This window comes from Gallinula chloropus (assembly GCF_964237585.1).
Source record: "Gallinula chloropus genome assembly, chromosome: Z".
NCBI lineage: Eukaryota > Metazoa > Chordata > Aves > Gruiformes > Rallidae > Gallinula > Gallinula chloropus.
The window spans coordinates 7,630,222-7,655,625 of NC_140089.1; the positions used below are offsets into that span (position 1 = coordinate 7,630,222).

The 25,404-nt window shown below is 41.3% G+C and overlaps 1 protein-coding gene across 1 annotated transcript; it reads left to right on the plus strand.

The window, feature by feature from the left end:
* Window positions 1–3,426: 3,426 nt before the first annotated feature.
* On the plus strand, window positions 3,427–25,404 carry TMEM167A (transmembrane protein 167A). The gene is made up of 4 exons (XM_084278144.1): window positions 3,427–3,448; window positions 15,324–15,433; window positions 20,922–20,956; window positions 24,234–25,404. Exons 1-4 carry the CDS (start codon window positions 3,446–3,448, stop codon window positions 24,302–24,304), a joined length of 219 nt encoding a protein of 72 aa, XP_084134270.1. The 5' UTR covers window positions 3,427–3,445; the 3' UTR covers window positions 24,305–25,404.

Genomic DNA, 25,404 nt, shown 5'->3' on the forward strand with positions numbered 1-25,404 from the left:
TGACCACCAGGAAGCAGGCTTGACTGCAGCATGATTGAGGACTGACAGCTGCAATCTCCTCTGCAGTTACAGAAATTATTTTTCATTTTCAGTAACTAATCCACAATGTGAAACCAAAAAGGAAAACTAAACCACTTTTCTTTCTCCATCTCAGACATACAGAAACAAGCTCAAAAGTATTATTGACCCTAAAATCTAGGGTCATGGTAACCGTAGAGGTGGAAATGTTCCTTGCTATAGTTATAACTTCCTTCACTATAGAAATTACCTTAATGTGACATCAATCACACACTTAGCATCACCTAATACTAGAAAATAAGCCTGGTTTTAGAACTGTGATAGAATCATCAAATGTGTTAGGTTGGCAGAGACCTTTAAAAGCCATCTAGTCCAACCTCTGCAGTGAGCAGGGACATCTTCACTAGATGGGGTCGCTCAGAGCTTCATCAAGCCTGACCTTGAACATCTCCAAGGATGGGGCCTCCACCACCTCTCTGTGCAACCTGTGCCAGTGTCTCACCACCCTCAGAGTGAAGAACTTGTCCCTCGTGTCTCATCTAAACCTACCCTGCTCTAGCTCAAAAGCATTACCTGTTGTCCTGTTGTTGCATGCCCTTGTAAAATGTCTCTCCCCAGCTTTTCTGTGGGCCACCTTCAGGTACTTGAAGGCCACTATAAGGTTCCCAGAGCCTTCTCCAGGCTGAACAACCCCAACTCTCTCAGCCTGTCTTCACAGGGGAGGTGCTCCAGCCTTCCCATCATCCTTGCAAACCTCTTCTAGACATGGCTCCAAGAGGCCCATATCCTTGCTGTGCTGAGGGCTCCAGAGCGGGATGCAGTACTGCAGGTGGGGTCTCAGCAGAGCAGAGCAGAGGAGCACAATCCCCTCTCCATCTGCGGGCCACACTTCTTGTGATGCAGCCCAGGATGCAACTGGCCTTCTGGGGTGTGAGTGCTCACTGTTGGATCACATCCAGCTGTCTTAATTTTAATTGAATTCCACTTTTTGTCCAAAACTTTAACACACGAATAAAATAAATTGATCTGATGATCTATTTTCACTAGCAAAGTAAGAAGTATGAATATATTATGACAAAACAACCATGCATCTTGCTGCTTACCTACTAAATCAATGAATATGCAAATGAATGAACCTTCATAGATACTAGACTTACACACTCTCAAGAAAATTAAGACAAATCTAAAATCAATATAATGTCTGAAATCCACAGGACAGAAAAAAACAGTTGTACAAGAAAACCTATTTTAAATTCTACATCTACTTACACTGAAAAACATTTGAGTCATTTTGCTGATTATAGATCCGAAACTACAATTGTACAGAGAACTCCAAATTGTAGTTACTGAAGTTACTACTGCAAATGAGAGTGCTCTTTAGAAGACAGGAACATCATTGTAAGTGGATTGGCTATGTTTATTTCAGTTGACTCAAAGTACTTTGTTTTAATAGAATGCTGCCTTTATTCTGCTATACAAATATATTTTATGTCTATACACTTATAACATTGCTGCCTCCTACAGCAGCTTCTGGAGGTACATTATCCCAACTTCTGGAAGAATAAAAAAAACTTGTTACCCTTTACCAAGGGAAAGAACACAACCTGTCCCACACCCAACAGACACGGAAAACCAATCTGGCCACAGTACTGAAAGACACATAATGATGGAGACCTCAAAACAAGGCCATTATCTTTAAAAGGGTTAATCACAAAATTGTAGGGTTTGGAAGGGACCTCCAGAGATCATCGAGTCCAACCCCCCTGCCAGAGCAGGTTCCCTAGGACAGGTCACACAGGTCGGCATCCAGACAGGTCTTGAATATCTCCAGAGAAGATATTCACCCCCTGGCCAGCCTGTCCCACGGCTCTGTCACCCACACTGTGTAAAAGTTCTTCCACAAGTGCCCTTCGACTTCTTTAAGATTAAGGGTATTTATAAAAGAAACAGATTGCTCACAGAGCTTCAGTACAGAGGCTTGCCATGATGGCAATGCCTAGGCTCCTTACTGTAAGTACAAAATAATCACTCTAAAGTTCTTCCACAGAATTGGTCAGAACTCACGCAGCCTTCACTTTACTAAGTCCCTCACAGGATCCATGGTTATTCCTTAAAAAAAATATAAAGAAAAGAAAATCTACTGGCTTAAAAAACAACCACCACACGTTTTTCTTGGCAAATCTAAATGAAGGCCACATCCCGTTTGTATGATGTTATGGTAAAGCAGGCACTGCCATAAACAGCTGCCAGATGCAAGAGTCACCCGGGAGGCTGGTGCCAGAGGCTTCTCTGACACACACGAGTAAGCTGCCAGCCATGAAGAACATTTATCTCTTCTAGCAGTGTGGTGGCCCTGGCTGCGGGGAAGCAAACTGTGGGCACCAGGAGATACACCACCTCTCCCCGAGCACCTTCAACTTCACTCACAAGTGCAACTCTAAAGAGGAAATACGAAGAAAGCTTCCACAAGGGAAGGAAGCAAAGAAAGTAACAACACAGGGAGACCAGACTGGGGCAGGGGGAGCAAACTCCCTTCACCCTCTCCCCTCGGCTCCCTCCCGCAGGGAAGCCGGGACAATTCCCTAGGGGAGAACGGGGCCGTGACTCGCAGCGCGAAGTGACTCAGTCACCAGCCAGGCTCCTTAGGGCGTTATTTACGTTCTCGACGTTTCGCTAGTGAGGGGCTCAGGGCCCGCCGGGACCTGGGGGCAAAGGGCCGCCGTGCCCAGCAGCGCCCCCGGCTTCCCCCCTCGGACAACCGGCCCGTTCCGGGCCCCGCAGCGAACCGCGGGCGGGGCGGGGCGGGAGGCGGGGAACGCCGCAGCCCTCCCGTCACCTGCCAGGAACTCACGACGCGAATTAAAGGTAAAGACAACGAACCAAACCCCAATCCCACCCCCCGCCCAGGGAACGGGTGAGGGGTCTAGCGGACACGCTGCCCGGGGCCTGGCGCTGGGGGCACCCGGAGGCACCGCGGAAGTTACGTGCCCCGGGGGGGGGGGGGAGGGCCCAGGCCCCACCGCCCGCTCCCAGGAGGGTCAGCTAACGGGACAGGCCCACTCGCCGCAGCGCCGGCAGCAGCTGACGGCCCCTCTCTCTGTCTCTCGCTCGCCCCGGCCGCACCGACAGGGCGGAGGGGGCGGAGCCCCGCGACCGACCTACCTCCTCCTCCCGCGCCGCCGCCCGCGCTTCCACCTGCCGAAAAGGCCGCGCTCCCCCGAGGACGCGCGGCAGCCAATGAGCGCCGCGTTTTCCTTTCCGTCCCGCCTCCCCCTTGCCCGCCCCTGCCAATCGCGGCCCCTCACGCCGGCAGCTGCCAATCCCGGCAGCGTCCCCGCCCGCGCCCCAGTGAAAGGGGTGTCCCGCGGGCGTGCTTCCGCCCCGCGCCCGCCCGCCGGAAGTGTGATGTGGCTGCGAGTGGGTCGCCATGGTAAGCGAGGGGAGGCGGGCGGGGGGCGCCTGCTCCGCTCCGGGGTCGTCCCGGCCCCCTCTCGCCGGCACCGCCGGCTTCCGCGTCACCCGGCCAGTCGCGTCCCGGCCGAGCGACGCTTCTCGGGCCCGGTGGCGCCCGTCGGCTCCTCACGTCCCATCCGGGACGGGCCTTTGCAGCCCGCCAGAGGCCGAGGCCCAGGCCCCGGCCAGGGGCAGCGAGTAAAGCCTTGCTTGGCGGCTGGCCTAGCAGTAGCGCAAACCCGGCATGCTTCTGCCCCGCTGGTCCCCTTCCCGCCCCCAGCGTCACACGTTTTCGCCAGTTCGGGCCCCAGCCCCGCGTTTCCTGAGGGCAGCAGCCGGTGCTGAGGCCCGCGGTGCGCCCCGGCCCGCGGGGCAGCGCTTCCGTCTCCTCTGCTGTAACGGGCGCGGTGTTTGACGTCTCGCGTCTCGAGCAGCAGGCCGAGCCGTGACGTTGGCTGCTGCTCCTGGTTTCCAGGAGCAGGGTCAGAGGCCTCAGTGTGACTGCTAGTGGAAAGCTCGGGCGGTGTGTGCATGGAGCTGACCTAGAGCATTGCTGGTGATGCCGTGTCTGTCTTCCGTCGTTTCTACCTGCCTTTCTTTCGGCATGCTTAGGGTATAGGGGAAGGATTTATGTCTGTGCTGGGGTTAAAGCTGTGCTGTGTGCTAATCTCTCTCAGCCGAGGCAGAGATCTCTTAATGGTTAATGCAGATGTGTGGTTTTGAAACTTGAAGAAAAACAAAGGAAGGGGTGAGAGAGGAAAAGGTTTCCCTGTACAAATAAAGTTTTGTACACAATTTAATTCAACACAATTACTTTAAGGTAGGTATTCAACACAGTTACTTCAAAGCAGGCATTGTCTTAGAAAGATAGAAGGGTTTGAGTTGGAACCCAGCCCCCTCCCATGACCAGGGACATCTTCCACTGATCAGGTTGCACAAAGCCTCATCTAGACCCAATGGTGACAGGTTATCCATCACCAGTGGTGTGTGCTGTACAACTTCTGCTGAATCTCTCTATACTTCCCAACATATTTATTAACAGATTAATATCTCTTGAACTTTTTTATGGTTTAAAAAAAAAAAAAATTCCTAGGCTCCAGATCTTGTCACCAGCAGGAAATTGCTGGAAGTTGCTCACCCAAGCATTCCTTGGCAGATCTTTTAGATGAACCTGTTCTAATCTATGGCTTCAAGCACTGAACAAAGGGTTTTCATTATAAGTTATCTCAGAAGATCTAAAATATACATAGAGAAAAGAAGACTGAATTTTTCACCTCCAGTCAGTGCCTTGAAAAGATTGATGCTGTTGAAGTACATCACTGCTGTTCTTCGTGGTACTTAAGAGTTGGAGATGGTAGAAAAGAATTCAGAATCTTGATGATTGGTCATGTTTCTTAGTTTAGCACTTAAATATAGCACTAATTTTTATGTCAAGCAGAAAGATTATGGCACTAGTGTGGGATCTTCTGAGATTTTTCTGTCTGTGTTGCTTGTTAAGAGGTTGCTCTGTGAGCTTCAAGGAACAGTACTGCTTACTACTGTAAGCAGTAAGAATCTTTCAATGAAATTTTTCTTGTGATTTTTTTTCTGATAAAAGGAAGGGAAAGCAGGATTCCTCAGTCCTGTGGTGTTTGAATCTCTTCAGGGAAAACAATAACACTCGTGGCATATCCGTGATTTAGGATTTTCTTTGATGCTACCTCTGGTGTCGTGGCTCTTGAGAGTTAATGACAGTTAATGACAGTTTCTTTCGAGCTCAGATTGACTGTGGAGTAGGAAGCAGCTACAGTATATGGACAAATGGAACAGAGTGGTGCTACACCCTCATTTTGTTCTTTTTCCAAGTAAAATGAGCTGCAACTGTGGCAAAAGAGAGGTACCCTGTGAGTACTGTAATTTTTGAAGCATAATTTCCAAAGGACTTTATCCTTTGGGACTTTGTATCCTGTTGTCTCCTAGACTTCCATGCCACATCCTTACTAAGCAAGTCAAAACTTGTGCTTGGTGAATAGCCATCTGCTGCCAAACAGAACATGTATAAACTGGCTTCTGCCTGTCCTTCCCTTTATGTGAAAGGACAACTTGTGTTTATTTTTTTCCTGTTCACTGCCAGCAGGTAGAATAGTAGAAATACTATTTTAACTTAAACTGACTTAGAAAGCAGGTAGAAACTGCTCAGTGCATTAGAAAGAAAGGTACTGGCCACAGAAGTGATGCAGTGTGATGACACATTTATTCGGAAGCAGAATATGTGTTGTTTATTGACTTTCACAAATCGTTGTGTCCAGTTACCCTGTCAACTTCTGAGATTTTCTCTCTGAAAACTCACAAAGCTTTTCCTAGCTGCGCTGGAAAAATTGCCACACACTATGTGGTGTGTAGAGACAAGAAGCCTGAAGTGACATTAATATTAATAATGATCCTCTCACCTGCTGAAGGGAAGAGGATCGTTTTCCTTTGTAGCAAAAATTTTCAATTGCAGCCAAATGTGAGTATATGCATAAAAGGCACTGTAGTGCATAGGGTTTGTGTCTGTAATTCAGTTTGGTGCTGAAGTAATTAATGCATTGCAGGAAACTTCATGAAGATGGCTTCTTTCCCTCCACCCTCTGGTTTTGGACTGTCCTTGAGCCCCACGTTACTGCTGAAAAACTTGATTTGGGAACTTCCCATGAGGACAAACGTTTCTGTCACAATCTTTGTTTCTGTCTTGGAATGCTGTTTATAGAAGGAAGGGGAATTGTTCATATAACCAATTGTAAAAAATACTCATTAGTAAGTATTGATCCAAACCAATCTCTCTGGTATAAACATACCAGAATTTGAGAAGCTGATCTGCAAAAGAGTTTTCAGGAGTCTTCAAGTATAAAGTTGTATGTTTGTCTTATCCAGAGTTACAAGGAGGAATCAATCCTGATTCAGATTTGCTAATAACTGTTTTTATCATGGCCTAAAGGTAGATAGGATTAAAAATACCTCCTATATCATCCTACAGTCTTACAGTGTCATTAATGCATAGAAATATCCATGGGTTTGTATTGTGAATTTATTTTGGATTAACGATAGTCAATTTTCTGCATGTCAGTGGTATCATGTCATCAGGCATTGAATTTTTTCCATAAGAAGCAAATAGAACTTCAGGGAGTTAGAGCAAAAGTAACCAATTTTTCCTGTGATAAAACCTTTGTTACCCAGCTAATCTGATTTTGTCAGGAATTTGAGGTTTTCAGTCTTATACCAAAGTTACAATGCAATAAGATGCTAGAATCTCCTTTGCCATCAATGGTGCAACAGCTGTCCCAGCACTGGATGCTTGTTGACCCCCATGTCAGCTCTGACATTCTCCTGGCAGTAGGAAGAAATACTGTGGATTGAGGAGGAGGCAGGAGGGATTGACTCTCTGTGTACCTGTCCTCCTGACAGAATAACAAGCTTGTCAGAAAATTACAAAGGAGAAAGGAAAGGAGAAACAGGAGACACAGTGGCTAGGTAGGGACAGTGAAGCATGGTGTTTTCTACACTAGTACTGGTGCTTAGTAGATCTCATACCACCTGACCTGCACATGTAATGTTGCAGTGGAGTAGGTATGTTGTGGGTTATCTCTTGTTCCATATAGATATTTCTGTGTCAGTTTACAAGAAGATGTGAAAATACATTTCAGTCATTTGCTTCTGTGATTTTAGGACAGAGGAGATGATTGTCTCTGCCATTGTAAGATGCATCTCTTGGTCTGATTTGGGAAGGGTAGGATTACAAACTTCACCACATACCTGCACAGTCCAGGAATGACATCAGTTGTAAGAAACCATTTCTTTGTTGAGTGCTGAGCAGTCCTTACTAAACACCTTTGGCAGTCTGTTTGGTACTAAACATCTTAATTTTATTCAGTAATAGCAGAAGCAGGAATCACATTTTTCTGCAGACTATTTGAAATTAATGAGCTGATCATACATTGTAGATTTTCCACTCATGATCCAAAAAGCTGAACAAAAAAGGAAGTTATCATAAAGTAGCATAAAATGTAGCATTATTTTCTTAAATTTATCAGACACCAGCAGATAGAAAATTAGTTGTATCACAAATGTCAAAACATTCAATACAACAAATCAAAAATATTTCTTCCTTCTGAGAACTTTGACTTCCTTCCACGTCTGTCTTGAAATTCCTGTAGCACCTTCTGTTACAAACTCATGCTTTCCTTGCATGCTGTTTTTGTTAGAGTAAGGACGTCATCTGATTCGAAATGTGCTGGCATGTCAGAATGACTCTTAGCTCTACCATTCACACACATACAGTTTTTAATGTTTCCTAAGATGATATAGTAAATTTGATGTAAACAAACCAAGCAGTGTGGTGTGTGGCTTCAGAAAGGAGAGTTAGCTGATTTGACAGAAACTGTGCTGCTCAGTTATCAAAAACAGACGAATGGTACAAGTTTATAATTGGCCATACTTCGATGAACAGCAAGAGAAACCAGAACTTACTCATTGTAGATGTCTTTTTCTTACATGGATAATTTTTCTCCTTCTGTTCAACTACGCTCTAGAAATCTCTAATCACAGATTTTTGAGGCAGAAGAGCTACAAATCAAGATGTATTTCCTTTCAGAGACCTCTGTGGCAGTGACTGAGTATCACCTACTCTGTTCGTAGTTCCCTGCTAATCTGCAGAACACACAGCATCCTGAAAAGTGATTGTAGCATTTACTATGTGAGCTTAATGGGAGAAGAGAATAGGGGGAAAAAATCTTTGTAAAATTTCAAACTATAAAATCTGAAAATAGGATGTAGAGGAAAAGAGATCTTAAGCTTTTACTGCTATGTCTTACATTGAGAGAATATGTGGCCGTATATACTTATGTGTTACAGTAATTCTGATAAAAAAAGCTTAATATTGTAGCTTTTGCTTTGGTTTTTTACTATAAGATTTTTTTTATTATTTTTTGTGAAATGCCACATTTGCTAGTTGCTTGCACCAAAAGTTCCGTTTTGAAACTATTGTTTAGGTATCAGAGCAAAGAAGAAGGAATTCAACTGAGCATGGGATTTCAGCACTGAAATGTTGAAATGACACCTCAAGTGTCATTTCAGTGCTGGTCTGTGGATTTGAATTTCAGTAAAAAACTAACTGTTGTAAAGTCAGGAGAGCTTCTGTGGGAGAGGACAACTGTTTCCATCTGTTAATGCATTGTCTAATTGTTTAAAGAGTTTGGTTATGTTTTAAACAGATGTCTTAGTCTTCAGTTTACTGAAAAGCATACACATTAGTTCCTATCTGCTGTACTTGCCACTTTAATTATACAACATACTTATTCAACAAATGTCTAGGGGAAGAATTCTCTATTATACTAATCAAGCCTTAACCTAAATTTTATGAATATATCTATTTTAGACAAAACTTCTAATGTTTTAGGCAGAAATGTGAATAAGTGTTAAATATTGTACTTAAATTCTTTGGAAACTTAAATCCTGAGGGGAATGTGCAGTAAACTTAAAAACCTATTTACCTTGGAGCTAGGGAGCATTTGGATGCTGATTAATCACAAATCAGTATTACCTGTACACCTCTTGCTTAGTTTTTCAGTATACTTTTGCTAATAATCATTTCAAACTTAACTTATTTGCAAGTTTAGTATTTTTTATAGTTCAATTAGTCTGCCGCATTTACAAATGCTTATTTTCCGTTCATTTTTATGAGATTACATTTGCAGCAGTGGGAAAACAAATTATTTGAAAACAGATTTAGGCTTGGGAAATGAGAATTGCAGTACCTCATGGAGACCTTAGATAATAAGAATTTTCCCTTTCCGCTTTTTAAGGACCTCTTCATTAAAGTTTCATATAGATTGATTTCACTTTTCTATTCTGGGGTTTGAAGTCTGTGTTACTATTTTAGTATAGCCCTTTGCATTTTTATCAGCTCTTGCTTAACCACAGTTTAACTACAGTGTAAGCTCTGGCTCACATTTTTAATATGAGAAAGGCAGCTATATGATCGGATGTCAGCATCTGTTTCTTTGGTTCCAGAGAACATAATCGTCCATCAATTTTATAATAATGATGAGGGGAAAAAAGACAATAAAACTATTCAGAACAGCTCTATATTCTGCAGCACATTACACAAATGTGGTTATAACTTCTTCAGAGTATTCCAACAATTTCTCTTGAGTTTGCCCACATAAATTATTGTAGTAGTAACTGTGGGGCAAAGTTTAATAATTTGCTGGCACTACTACGATGGCCTTTCTTTTTTATAGCACATGTAGATGAAATCATGGTCACACTGCAACCAGAGATAGAGTAATCATTTTGTAAATACCGAAAGTCTAGGGAAGATTAAGCTTTGGTTTCAGTGTTGGGTCTGTTGAGATAAACCGGGAGACCTTTGTTTTAGGCTTTCTGCCAAGCTGGGGGGCAACAGTATGAGGTGTATGTTCTTCTGCATGCTTTTTCCCCCCTACAACTGTGATATCAGGTGGTTTATTTTAAATGAAAGTATATGAGGCAAGGGGAAATTCAGTGAGTCTTTCTGTGGCAATTACAGTTGCATCAAAACTTAGGATGTAATTTATGGTGCTTCCATAGGGTTGCATCATTAAGTGGCTCATAACTCTGGTGCTCTCTGCAAACACACAGAACAAAGCTGTCTCTGAATCAGAGCATTTAGGAGAGGTGGGGCTAATAAGGAGTACAGAGGTAGCTACTATATGAAATCTGTGTCTGTTATTTTCACTGTAGAAAAGGTATAGAATCAGTGCATCCCTTATGGCTCTGTCTGCTGAGGCTGAATACACACTCTCAGTGATCAATAAAACTACTGAGCATCCGAGTGTGCCCTTCCTTTCAGCACACTGATTAAATACTCTCATAAAGTATACCAGTTGTTGATAACTAACTGAGCTGCCTTTTTTCTTTTGCTGTTTTTTTTTTTGATACTCCCCAAGTGTAGCAGATTTAATGCTGACTAAATTGTGGGAGTGACAACATGGTATTCAAGTTGACCAGGGCCATGCAAATGTTATAGCCCATCAGGGTTCCCTTTCTCAGCCACATAGGAAATTTTTCACTCTAAGTCAACACTTAGTAAAATACATTAAACAAATCAACATGCATTGCTCCATAGATTTTCTTTTTGCTCCATCCACAGGCTCCTCCTTCCCTCTCTTACCCCTAATAAAGGAGCTGTCACACCACTCCTGCTCATGTGTTGTAGCAGACTTGCTGATGGTATATGCCAGGAACAACTGGAGACTGTTTCCCTCGCTCAAATCCCTGTCTTGCCCCAGTAGACTCTGTGCTGTTCAGATGAGGACTAAGGTGGGCGGACATTCAAATGTCTCTAGCTAGAAAGTTTGTCTTCTAGCTACCATACACTCACATGAGTATTTTTAATAGATGCCACCGCTGCTAATCTGAACCTAAGAATATTCTTTATGGTGTATTATACGGAATTATATATACTAACATGTGATATGATGTGGGAAATAATGCTGAGGCCCTTTTTAAAAAGTGTAATTTGGGGAAGGATTTTGAAGAGCCTTTGGGCAAGTAGCTCTCAAAGTGAAAATGCCTGGTCTTAAATTTCTGAAGACTTATGAAAAAGCTTGCTCTTGCAAGTTCTGCTGAGTACAATACCTCCTTAGTGCTGCAGGCGATGTGATAGCTCTCAACTACCTGGAAACAGCACACAGGAGAACGAGGAGGGAGAAAGGTGTAATTACCTAAGTAACATAGAGTGTAACCACTAACACGTTTGCACCGTGTCAGAAATGTGCCAAATAGAGATGTAGAAAATTTCAGCATATATAATTAAAGCCAGAGCTTGTACCATCTAAAACCAGAATAAGATACCAGTGGTGATTCTCCTCTGCGTTTGCAGTCTGAATCTGGGGAAGTTAGTCTTTTCACCCACATGTGGACATGTTCTGAAAGATAGGATGGGTTTCTCCAAAATTTCTTTATAATGGGAACAAGGCTCACAGGATCTACATTGAGCCAGTCAACATGTTTGAAAAATTGCAGTTAATTACTTTTGGATCAGAGGAACCCAGTTTAACCAAATGAACTGCAACCCACCTAGATTACGACATTTTCCAAAGAGCTTGGTATGTGAATGCAGTATTATTTTAAAAGGATTCCGAGTAATGCATGACTCTTACAGCAGCTTTTAATTACATCAGTTCAGGCAGCTGGATATAAGTCACCCTTTTCTGTAAATTCAGCTGGACTATAAGAATTACTTCAGATGTGAAATGTGAAGCCGTCCACTTCAGAAGTAAATTTTCATTTCCAGTTTAAAATTGTAAACAAATTTTAAAATGCATGACTGTCCTTTTAAAGTGAGTGTGTTGAAAATATGTGAAGTTTGGAAATTTTCAGTGGAATGGTGTCTGTAACTACAGTGATGTCCTCGCTGCCTCTCTGGAGAAACACATAAAGAGGCCAACAAAGAACAATTATATACTGCTCCTATTGATTGACTAACACCACATTTCATGAGTATACATTTACAGTCCCTGCTTAAGAGGAAGCAAGTGTGCCCTTCTGCCATTTTTGTATGTTGAAGTAGCCGATACCTCCAGCCTTCTTGGGAAGCAGCTGCAGGAGAAAGCTTGCAGGAATTCATGGGAACAGAGCTTGGGCAGGCACTGTGGTGTGAGATGTTGAGAGCAGCTGTCTCTCCCAGAGGAATGATCAAATGAATCAGTTGATAGCGAGTATCTGGCTTTCCTGAGAGGCAGACACTCCTGGATCCGGCCCTGTCATGTTCCTAGACCTACAGGAGCCAGAAGGCATGGCCTCTCATAGGTCCTAAGAGCTGTCTCTGAGGGGCAGTTTAGAGTTTGCTGGTTTTGGAACTTGGCAAAATTTGTGCCTAGTACAAAGGCAAGAGTTTACTAATAATGATGGGCAGTGTTTTGTCCTGTGTGAATAATCAGTCCATTATATACAACACAGTAGAACAGAAACCAATACTCAGCTAGCTAAACTAAAATACTAAAACATGATGTAGCAAATGCTCTTAGAATCCTAGAACCTCCTGAGTTGGAAGGGACCCAAAAGGAACATGGAGTCCAACTCCTGGCTCCACACAGGGACAGCCAAGTCAGAGCATGGGACTGAGTGCCTCATTCAGACACTTCTTGAACTCAGACAAGCTCTGTGCTTGTGACCCCTTCCCTGGGGAGCCTGTTCCATTGCCTGACCACCCTCTCAGTACAGAACCTCTTCCTGACATCCAACCTAAACCTCCCCTGTCGCGGCTTCATGCCATTCCCTTGGGTTCTGTCACTGGTCACCAAAGAGAGGAGATTGACACCTGCCCCTTCACTCCCCCTTGGTCAGGAAGCTGCAATCTGGTCTCCTCTCAGCCTCCTCCAGGCTGAACAAACCAAGGGATTCTTGCTCAGGAGAAAAGCAGGAAGCCTCACCTTGAGTACCTGAGGGCTGGCTTTGTGTGTTGGATCACCACTGCACTTGTGTAATATCCCCTCTCCATGTTCTCACTCCCTGTAGAAACCTTCCTGCATGTCAGCTGCTGCATCTCGTTGCCATTTACTCCTTACATTTCTCCACTCCCTACCTTCACTCTTCATCCTAATAATCGCTTTTTCACCCTGCCTTTTTTTTGTCTCTCAGGGTATTGTCATAGAAAGGGCATGAGGAAGGATAAAACAGGATTGGGAATTCTGATCCTGCAGAAGGATGGCTGATGTGAGAGGGCTTCTGCTTTAGGCAGAAGTGGAGAGCAGCGCACCCACTCCCAACAGCAAATGCTGCCTTTGAGGAATGCCTTTGACAATGATGAAATCTCCCACTTGCCCATTGAGCCTCTCTGTGCTGTTCCTTCTTAACAGGTAGCTCCCCACCCACAGGGACGCTGTTAACTTGGACATTTAAAGTAGTTTGTGTATTTAGCCCTGTGTAACAGATGGAATCAGGCTGGAAGTTTTGGTATTGCTAGTTTGCTAGTTTGGTTTTTTTTTTGGTATTGCTAGTTTTGGTATTTGGTATACATGTTTTGGTATTGCTTCCTAGGATTCATGGAGACTTCTACGTTTGTTTGGTTTTAAGATTTCAGTATCAGAATGGTTGTGGATGTTCCAATGGCTTTGCTTTTACTAGAGCTTCTTAGTTTTCTCTCTTAATTTGCTGCTAGTGCAATACTGCACAAAATACTTAGATTTTCTTTTGTAATTCTCTTCAACTATTAAAATGAATTTGATTATCAGAATTTCAAAGTACTAAAGTTTTGTGACACCGGAAGAAGATGCAAATAGATCAACAGAGATGTGCCTCAGGCTATGGAAATGGGAGCTCTGATGTACTGTTAAATCCCACCAAGTTCTGCTTGGAGAAGAAAGTTCAGTGTAGTACCCTTGATAAGTGCAAAGTATTTACATAAAATGAAATACTATTACTAAGTCATCTGGGTTGAGCAGTATGAAAAAAGCCTGAGATGTTTAGACACAAATTCACCAGAATTTGTGATGAATCTAGAATGAAGAGTGAATTTACTGTATTTGCTTAGCCATTTGTTTGGAGTTCAGTCTAAATAGGTTTTGCAAGTGAGGAACTGAGCAAAAAGAAAAGAAGGCTGTTTGAAGCAAGCAATGGTTTTGCATACTATCGAAACATCCTGAGTTAAAAAAAAAAACAAACCAAAACAACAAAACTGTAGTTGCATGCTTCATGCAGCTGTGCTATTTTCAATTTGTAAGAAGAACCTGAGTCTCAGATTTGGGACAAATGGTTGGAAGTTACACATCACTAGGACTGGTAGGCAAATGCTGCTGCTAAAAATTCCAGTGAACCCCTTGTGGGGGGGGAAAAGTGTTGCTAGTATGTTATTTATCAGAATGGTGATGTGGCATTTGCTGGAAATCAGCATCAAGCCATCTTTCTTCCAGATTTTGTACTTGGTTATGGAGTTACAGCAGTCCTAATGTGAGTACTTTCACTACCCCCATAACGTTTATACTTCTGGAAAAGACAGCAATGGTACTTGCTTATCAGTTCGTGATTAAAGAAGATGTTGACCACAGAAGACTCAGGCTTAAGCTTAAAAAAAAAAGGTTTGTGAGATGCATTTACTGCATATTACTGATATTTTAAAATTTTAACAAATAGCCAGAAACTGTAGTGGTTTTTCAGGACTTGTTTCTTCTTACTGCCAGTAGGTGACTATTTTGCTGTGAAAATGTAGAGCTTCGCCAATTCCTCCATTTTTTTCACCATTTTCCACATAATTATGACTTCTAAGAATGTATTTACAGCAAAGGTATCTTCAATTTGAAATCCAAAGGTGACTTGAAAATAAAATTAATAGTTCAAGTGGGCTTATGTGTATGTATTTCTACAAGTCTGTTGAGTTTTGTGTGTAGTCTTTGTAACGGCTCCTACATATTTATCGTTATTCTCTGTCTTGGCTGCCACTGCTTTACTTGTCAAATACTCTTCACTTCCACCTTTACCACCACAATATTCTGATGGTGCAAACTGCAGTTGCACTTAGTCTTGGCCGAGAAGGAACATCTGTTTTCTGTAACTCCTAGCCTGCTCCTAATGGGTTTCCACAAACTGGCTTTGGAACAGGTGCCTGGAAGTAAAACTGTGAGGTTACCATTTTCCCTGCTGTTTCTTTACCTTTCTTGGGGTGGATTGAGAAGGAAAAATTCTTCTACCACTGTGTGTAACAGGCTGATAAACGAGTTTCTGACCACACTGTAGGTTTTGTTTTTGTTATTTTGACTGGTATTGTCCAGGCAATCGTCTGTTTTCTTCAGTTTTTGGAGTGAGGGAAGTTTTGTACTGCACAGCTGTAATTTTTCTTCCCTGATTTTCTCCCGTAGTCTGCCATCTTCAACTTTCAGAGTCTACTGACAGTGATCTTGCTGCTCATATGTACCTGTGCCTATATCAGATCCTTGGCTCCGAGCTTACTGGACAAAAATAAAACTGGGTATGTACTCTAATTTGTAAAATACACATGCTGTTTGGTTTTAACTGCAACGTGTTGCTCTTAGTATCTTCCCACAAAGGGTGGCAATACAAATCCTATTTTTAAAATTTTCTTCTTTAAAGATAAAAATCATTTTATACCTTACAATAGAGGGCAGTGAGGTCTTTGCAAGCAATTTTATAGCAAGAATTTATTAACTAACAAAGCCCACTAATAATTGCTTTATTAATTATTTTCTAGGCTTGCAATCTTCTCATTAGATGCTTATTAAAGATACAGGCATGAATGACAGACAGAAAACATTTTTCTACATGCAGCTATTGCTATAATAATTTGGGGTTTATTCTCAGGGCTGGATAGAAGCATTAAGAACAGAAGCTGTGTTTTTGGGATAGTCTGCAAAAAAAAATTCAAACCATTTCTAAAACTCATACTATCCTTATATCTAGACTCTTTAAATAATTTTTTTGTCTTCTTCAAGGAATTTGTAGAAAACCTTTTGAAAACCTCTAAAATAGTAACTGGTTTGTGTCTGTGTCCTTTGGTCTGTAACATCATCTCTCGCTTTTATTCCTAAAGGACGTGTTCCTAGGTGACCAGTGTTTTTCTCCCCTGTATTCCCTGCTCTCCTGGAATGCACTGCTGCAAAACAGTTTTCAACCCTGCTTGGCAGCACAAATTTTGGGGTGGTGGGAAAGAGGGACGGACCCACATCTGTGCTTCACTTTTGCTGCTAATACCCAATACCTTTTGGCTAGGTTTCTTTGTGCTGCAGGGAATGTGACTGGATGTTGGGGACAATCAGAAGTATGCAGAACTGTGATTTAAGTGCTGTGGTTTTAAAGTAACGATTTGGCAATTTTGCTTTAGAAACCACTGAGGCCACCTGTAGTATTTCAGTAATACTGTGTCACCTAGGGTTAATACAAAAGGGATAATATTTATAGAAGTTGGAGGTAATTCTAGCTGGTAATGTTAGAGCTGGAAGAAAAAGGCTTTTGGGCTCTGTGTGTTTGACTTGTCCACCTTTTCCATTAGATCATTTGCTGTTAAAAAACATGTTCTTTTTTTCCCTGAGTATCTTCTGTCAGTTCTGCATTTAATTGTGAGAAAAAGTGTGAAGTTTTAAGTAGATTTCTACCACCAAGAATCTTGAGTGTGTGTCTTCTGAAATCCTGTGTTGTAATTAACCCCTGGAAGCTCCATTTTATCACACAAGCTTTCCTCTAGCAATGTAGGATACCCAGAGTAGCTAGCTTTTTGTTTTGGTTTGGTTTGGGTTTTTTTCCAATTTTGAGTTATAACATGAAAATCACAGAATCCCAGACTGATTTGGGTTGGCAGGGACCTCAGAACCCATCTAGTTCCAACCCCCTGCCATGGGCATGGACACCCTCTACTAGACCAGGTTGCCCAAAGCACCATCCAATGCTTGTATCCTCTCCTATGGGGCCATGAGGTTGCCACTGACATGAGAGATTTCTTTTAATGAAAGATGGAAAGAAAGGATGACTTCATGAAGGACTGGGGGGAGGGGAAGGGGGAATTGGGTGTCTGCTAGTGGAAGATAGCACAATAGTCAATGAGGTATACACAGTAAGAAGTAAGAATATTTATTTTACTGATTAAAACTTTAGTGCTGTTCTTGGCAAGGAGTATTTCCTTTAATCTGGAGCTACTCTGTTTATTCTTGAGGCAAATCTGTCTGGAGTACAATAGAACTCTCTTCATAAAATGTTTTCAAAGGGTGCTGACACAGTGGAGGAGTTGGGCGTTTGATCTGGAGGTTTGTATTTATATAGATGTTGGACATACTATTTTATTTTTGTTTTACATATAAGTATGGGGAGTACTTTGTACCAGAGAATAAAACGTTAGCCTGGAAGCATTGAAATTTGTTTCCTGAGTGGTGGATGTTTACATGGAGCTCATATGCTGTTAAACCCCTGTCCCTCTTCACTAACATATTCCATGCTCAAATGGAAATGTCTAGACATACTGGATAAAACAAATTCTAGTGATATTTCATTTTACCACAGAGATGATCTTACCTCATTATTCCTGCTCCAAATTAATAGCATAAAAAAGTAGCAATAAAATATTAAAGTGACAGAGAGGAGAAATGTTGATAGTTATTCACTGTATTTCTGACTGAGTGGTAACTTTGGTGAAGTTTTAAATCTGTTGATAGTAAGTAAAGAAACATATTTCTGTTGGTTGAGAGACTGTGTTGCAAAGTGATGTCACCTATCCTCATAACACTGTATTTCATCCCGTTGACTTCTGCCAAAATGTGTCTTTTCCTACCAAGCCAAACTGAATTTCAAACCTTCATTTTCCCTGACGTGTCCTTGAGTGTTTCCATGTGCTTTGTCCTGAGCAATAGCGTTTAAAGTTGGGAAAGCAACTGGAGATTTACTGTTTCATGCTAACTAGAGGAGAAGGCATACCACAGCATAATTCTCTCCTCCCTGCTAACCAGAAAGATGTGTGAGGTTATACACAGCGGAGATTTCCTCCGACTTGCCATAAGTATTGCAGTGGGGTATCTCTCTCACCCCCTCCTGCAATGGCAGTGAGATTGTCCTGGTAAGCACATGGCAGCTGCATTTTGTAGCTTTCCCAGCCTAGCAGCCAAAATATAAAGCCCCATTAACCCTTTCTTGTCTAACTGGGCTCCGTTTCTTTGCGGTTTTTATTGTCTACATAACCAACACCACTTCTGTGATTAGTGCTTTTAAATGAACACTGAAAGCCAGGAATATGCAGCAGCTCATGCACACGTGACTTGTGGCTGCCAGAAAAGAGCAGTTATGCAAGCCAGACTAACACATTTCACCTGCATCAAAACAAGGATGAAGATGAACATGAAGGGGAGAATAAGGAACAGTGCAATTACATTGAGTAGTTGCTTCAGGAGGAATTCTTTTGGAGCACATTCATTCAAGGCAGCATCACTTCTGTAATAGTGAAACAGGTTTTGACTTGAAGAGTTGCATATTATGGTCCTGAGGTGAACAGTAATGGAAAAATTCAGGAGAGCAGAAGGCCTGCACAGGCTTTTCTTCTAGTGTGAGTTCCCCAGTTCATCCAGAGGCTGTGATTGTGACTGTTCAGAAGATCCAGATTTCATTTTGCTTTTTCTCAGCAGCAGACTACATGGATGCAAAGATGTACTGTGCGGTTCTAGTAGTAGAAGCCTCTTGAATGGGTACTGTTGTTATCTGCTGGAAGGCTTGGCAGTCCCCATGTCAGTGATGGTTTTAAGTTCATAAATCATTAACCTGCAGTAAGGGTAGCAGATAAAGCCCATATTCCAACTGTCTTTCTTCCCACGTCAGAAAGGAAGAGTTATGTTTTTACCAAAAAGGGGCTAAGAGCACCTCTAGGTACAAAACCTCAGTTATAACTTTGCATTGTTTCATATGGTTGAAAAGCCCTGAGAAAGCAAAGAAATACCCTTGCTGAGATTGTGAGGCAAATTCAGCAGATTTATAGACTGCTTGAAGTAGTTAATGTTCTCTTTTCCAGGTAGGATTCTTCAGATATACATATGAAAAGGACAGTAATGTTTTATTTCTTTGAGTTCCTGGGAAAGTCTTTCGGAGACAGCAGCATGAAGTGCTGGGCTGTGGAAGTTCTTATGTTGGCTTTACAGTGTGAAATCTGTAAACCTTAATTTTACAGAGTAACAAGAGATTTGAGAGACTTAAGTGTCATCCACACAGCACTATGAAGCTGTCTATTTTACTCTGTAAGATTTGCCCACGAATGCCTATTTACCTGCATGCATCTTCAAAAAGCAGATAGATGTCTTCGGGTTATTTTCCCCTGTGACCTCTTTGCCTGGGAAAGTGTGATGGTCTGCATGCAGGGATTATTACTTCTGCCTGTGGAGCTGTATAAAAGCAGAAAAAAATGAGCTTTGACTATACAGAAATACTTTTTAGCTTAAGGTAAAATGATCTAAAGCACAAATTAAAAAGCCTGTATTCTAAAAATGAAAATGCTGGAATGCTGTTCACAATAAATTGGTCAGCAAGAGGTGAATCAGGCAACAACCATTTCACTTTGACTTTGAAAACCTCAGTCATTTGCTGCTTTTTGGAACGCTTGGTTCTCACCTGCCTGACACCAGACCTTTGTTTCAGAAGTAAAGGAGAGGCTGCTAAATGATGTGAGAGGGAAACACCAAAGTAAACTCTGATCTGAAACTGTGAAGTAGCACAGAAATTAGTCTTTTTTTTTCAAGTGCAGGACTGCTGAAGTATGCAGGAGCAAGTGGCCCAAAACTACCTGTCTGCATTTAAGCAGGAAAAAAAAAGATAGACAATTACCAGAGCCCTAGAAAGGGGAAAGACAGATAATCAAACCATTCTGGCTTCAGAGTACTCTGGGAAAGCACTTGGAGAAGTGCCATCACAGCAGGTAGTAGATAGAGCCCTACAAATAATGTAGGACGGAGTTACTGCTGATAAACATGTCAGGAGAAGGAGGAAATATAATTAGGGCTTTTTTAGTCCATAAATCTATAAATAGACAATGTAATTGAATCCAGATGTTTTTACTGCTTTGCAACCAGTCATACTATGAAGAAAACCTTCCTGTAGACTAGCTTTCAACTGTTTTGACCAACATTTGAAAGACTGAAAGCTGGCTTCAGAATGCTTCACTGTTCTTCCTCTCTTCCTCCTCCAGTTCTAAAGCAGTCCCTGCCCTTTTTCCTGTGAAGCAGTCAGTATGAGATTATTTTAATTACACAGAGAAATTAATGATTTGTGGTGTACATGCTTGAGCATCCCTTTGCACAATTGTAAATAGCTGAATCCTGGTTTTCTCCTTTGTTGTTTCACTTGTGAGAATTAACATCCTCAGCAAGCAGCATTAGAGTGACAAGTTAATCTTGGTAAAAATATAAAAATAAACCTGGAGAATTGTTTTGATATTTATTACAGTGCAAGTGTTATGTATCATATTTATACCTATGAGTGTGCTCTGATAAAAAAGGCAGTTGTATCTACAAAATCTATCTAGGGGGAATACAAAAGAGAAACTACAAAGCATTAAATTTAAAGTACTGTGGTTTATCATCCCTTATACCTGCAGGGAAGCTTGGTTCAAAATCTCAACATAAGAAGTGTCCCATATACAATAACATGGAAGCCTGGTGGTATTTTATTTCCTACTCCAGTATTTGTCTTGTTCTGTTTTCTTGTTGGGTTGGGTTTTTTTTTCTTTACCTAGTTTTCTGTCTGGGGTACTTTAGTGCAGAATTTAGAAGTCTCTTGAGAACATTTGGTTGAGTACACAGGCTGAGTAAATGCTTTTCTTATATTTCTTGCATCTGGTGGTTTTCTGATGCTGAGAATAGTATGAAGCTGACAAACTACACTGTATTTGGATAGTTTTTACATAGCAGAATGTACATCAGTTGACTTAAATTACTTTATTAAACAAAGAGCCTAATTAATTTATTTTGTCTTCACAGACTATTGGGGATATTCTGGAAATGCGCCAGGATTGGTAATTTTTTTTCTTTTAATCTTTAAGACCAGTGTTTTTTCTAGAGCATGCAGTATTAATTAGGATGTTCCTATGCAACAGTGAAGTCCATACTCACTCAAATTAGGTTTAACGTCCATGAAATGTGGTAAAGGAGGTAGAGAATGAGGTATTGACTGTCTTAGCATCATGGAAGTCTGCGTTTTCTAATGCTAATTCATACATGTGGTGTTACATTTGCAGAAATCTTTTGCCCTTTTTACTACATGAAATAATCAAGGATTTACTTATTAACATGAAAAATCAGTGATTCCATATAAATTGCTGTCTGTTTGAAATTCTAATGGACTACAGACAAAAGGCAGGTATTTGCTGTATAGTGATAAAACAACATGGAATTTGCTGTGCACTAAGGTTCTGTTTGATCACAGATGTCTTTCTTTCTCTCTTTGACTTCGCTTCTGTGCAGCTGCAAGTTATACATAGTTGTTGGTGTCAGGTGGCATCAGTGATCAGCTCTGTGTGATTTATTTATTCCTTATTCTAAATTTATTTTTGAGAGGGAAATGGGAATATGCAACAGGAATTCAGCTTTACCATTAAGGTATATCTAAAATTTTTAAAAAATTAAATATTCATCCTCAAAACAGCCTTCTTTAAATTGCGTTGTTACACAGAGCAGAAACATTGAACTTGTAATTCTAGATCTTCCTACTTGTCATTGAACCTAAAGGAAAAATGTGTGGTTCCCTTCTCTGCATTCTCCTGCATTGAAGAGGATGTGACACACGTTTTTCAGTATGTCAGAAAGCATTGATGCAAAACCCTGGGTTTTTTTAAAGACCTGTTGTTAAAATGATTGCAGATATTGTCCTCTTTAGATAATAGGCATAGCAGACCCAATTTTAGTATTGTAATTGAAAGACACTGGCAAGGTGGCAGCTGTCAGAAATGATTTCTGAGCAAATAGCAGCAAAAACAAACGTGAAAATTCAGCTGCGTTAAGGGTTGCTCAGGACTGAAGAGAACATCTTATCTTTCCATCATCTTTTTTGTTAATTAAATGCAAACACATTTCTTCTATTGACTGTGCCTAGCAAACAGCTTAATAAACTATTTAAAAGAATACATGAGAGGTTTCATGAAGTCCTTGTCAAACTTCTCAAGCTAAGAACTGCTATTCATTGAGATACAGCCGAGCTTTCCCATGGTGTAGTGACATTAACATGTTTGCATTTGCTGCAGCCAAAGTAATGCACACACTGCTGTGCCCCACACTGAATCTCTTCCTTTCATGCAAAACACTGATTTATTTTCAACTTATATCTGGAGTGGTCCGCTTTGACTTTCTTTTTAGACTGAGGAGGGGTGAGGTGGCATGTGAACATCCCTCCTGTACTTTTTCTGACGTAACAATACCACATCCCCACTATGGGAAATGGGCTTTGAGGATGACTCCTGTCATTTTTATTTGTGTTAATCACAAAAGGCATGTAGAAACCATAACACTTTTAAAAACAAAAATGCCTACTGGTTTCCTTTACATTTAACTTGTCCAGTATGTTTAAACAGCCTTTTCACGTGTGCATAAGATTTTAATAACCACCCAGCAGTTACATGTTTACAAAGCCGTGCAAAATAGTGTTTAATCCTGCCACATGGTGATTTCCCTTTTAAGAAAATTAAGAGCAGGAAAGTACAACCCATATGAAAATTGTAATACTCTAAATTGTAGGAGGTGGACTTCCTCAAAAAATGATTTTAAACAGATGTGAAACTGCAGACATTAATTCATTCAGTTATTTGAAGTTTAATTAAATATATGCCAGATCATGGCAACATCTTGTAATGTCAGTGTGGCAGGCACTCCTGCTCGTGGGAGGTGTCACTGCAAGTTGGCTTTTTTTTCTTTTTTTGCTATGGAAAGTTTATTCTTCCTCTATTTGATGGTCCTGCTGGTAAAAGAGATCTTTTTTTTCTGGGGATTACACCTTCATTCTAGATTTGAGGGCCTTGGCAGGTTTTTTTGATTTAACATTTCTCTGAAAACTGCACCTTGGAAAAGATGATTTATGATAAGACAAAAGACCTCGCACAGCAAAAGGAAATTGAACTTTGTTTAAAGAGCTTTGACTCTGTCTTTATGCTTATGAATGCTTAAAACCAGGAATCTTCTCACTTTAAAGAGTCACTGCTGTGGTAACACTTCCAGACGGCTTTGTAGGCTGGAACTACCATCCATCGTAGGGGCTCTTTGTACTCCAGAGAGAGGGCAGTGGATTCATGAAGAGCAATGCTTAAGTAGACAGGTAAAAACTACTGGCTGGTTAAATGGAAGAAGTGCCCATGTAAGTAGGTAGGAGCCTTATTAACATTGTAAATATTCCCCTGGTTGTGTTACAGTTCCCTACCTGAGATTCACTTTTTTTCAAAAGAGACCTCTCTAATGTATGAGAATAGATCTTTCTCCATTGCCTTTGCCACTAAATAGAAGTCTGTTAACTGAATAAATTTAACTTCCATCCACGATCTGCCCTGGAAAACTGTAATGTGAACCTGAAAGAGAAATAGCTGTGTCTGTGCAGCCTGACCATTTTTATCATTAACCTGAAAAATCTGTGGACCAGGCCCTCTCCACACACTAACAAGTGTTACATCTCTCCAGTAAAGGAAAAAAAAAAAGCCAGCTGGCCACACCTGGGCTTCTGGGAGCTCCTCAGCCAGTTAGCTGGCCCAGCGTTATACCCTGCATAGAAGATGCATAAAGCAGCTGTCGTAGCCGGACAGCATCGAGGTGCACCCCTTCTCAGCTGACACAGAAGGGGTTTTGAGCAGGGATTGCCCTTAGGCAGAGCTGGGAATGGAGCCAGTAAAAGATTTGGTGTCTGGATCAGCTTTGTGATACCTGCCTCCTGACTCTTTGGCACTAAGAGATAGCAGATATATATATGTGTGTATATATATATATATACGCACATAAGCTTTTTAAAAATGTTTTCCTGGAAACTGCATCTCAGAAAGGATAGTAATTCTTTGCACTGACCTTTTCCTAGAGCAAACAGTTCCAAGTCTGTCTTTACATTGCAGTATATCCTATCCTACATCTTAGTTTTCCTGCTGCCGCGCGTGTTCTTCCTCACTACAGAACTGTAGTTGTAATAGTAATTCCCCAGCTAATAATGCTGAATATTAATTCATATGTGCAATGGGATAATTACCATGTTAGGCTAGGAGAAGCCTAGATCTGTTACTTCATGCCTGAATTTTTGCTTGATTCGGGTTTTCTATCTCCCCTCAGGTGAGCGGAAGAGCCCCTACGTGGCTGTGTGCTGTGTCGTGATGGCCTTCAGCATTCTGTTCATACAGTAGCAGCTGGAGAGCGGCCCCTACACCCTACCACCAAGCAGCAGAGCGTGGAAGAACTTCTGGCAGGAGAAGATGGGGAGAAAAGTGTCATCAAGCCTCTTCTCGTCCCTTAGTGGACAGACAGCCCCCCTTTCCTGCAAACAGATCATCATGTACAGTATTAGTGAGCATAAAGTAACTAACTCCAGGCAATGTGCACTTACCAACGTCGAGTCGGTACTGACACTCCTAATGTAACTTTTCAGAGGGTGTCTGTTGTATATGTGAGTTTCAGGGGAGTTGTTTTTTTTACACCATGCAGATTTTTGTTTAGTAGACCTATTCAATGAAACTTAAAAAATGATAAATCTAGCAATAGCAATAAGACCACTTTTACAAGAATAAAGAATGTTGTGACTCTTAAGATATGTTTACAAATGTATTTTCAGTTCTTACTGTCTGAACAATTCCTGTCATTTTCTGGTAGCTGTACTTGCATACTAAAACTGTAATGTTTGGCCTGAAACGTTTTCTAAACTTGTAATTCTTCAAATAATCTATCAATATTTTTGTTGTTAGGATAAGATATGAATAAGGGCAGGGACCATTATTTTAGTGATGTTTGACTACAGCTACTAAGAAAGTACAGACATGGGATTTGAGAACCTGGACTGCTGGGTGTAAAATATCATATATATTGATTTTGGAAATCTAGGTCTCAAGTAAATCATTCCCCAACGTTTTTCAGTAGTGTGAAAAAAGAGATTCTGAAGGCGCTGCTGCTGCTGCTGTTGTGTGTAATACAAGGTCGCTGTATCAGTTGGTTGAACAGTTACTGTCTTAGGAGTTTGCAGATGGGGATTCACATGTCTCAATATTCTAAAGGTTAAATAAAACTAAATTAGATTACCTCCGTAATACCTGCCGTTAGCATTTATGTTGTTATTTTGCAAACTTTCCATAATCTAGCAAATTATTTTAATACTGCCTGACAGATGTGTTTACATCAGGCAACTCTGTGACTTCAGATAGATGGCATTTGAGAGCGTTGTCCGTCAGCAATATTTGTTGTTGTGGAAAGGCCTATGATCAGAATGAGCTATGCTGGCAATAAAACACACTGA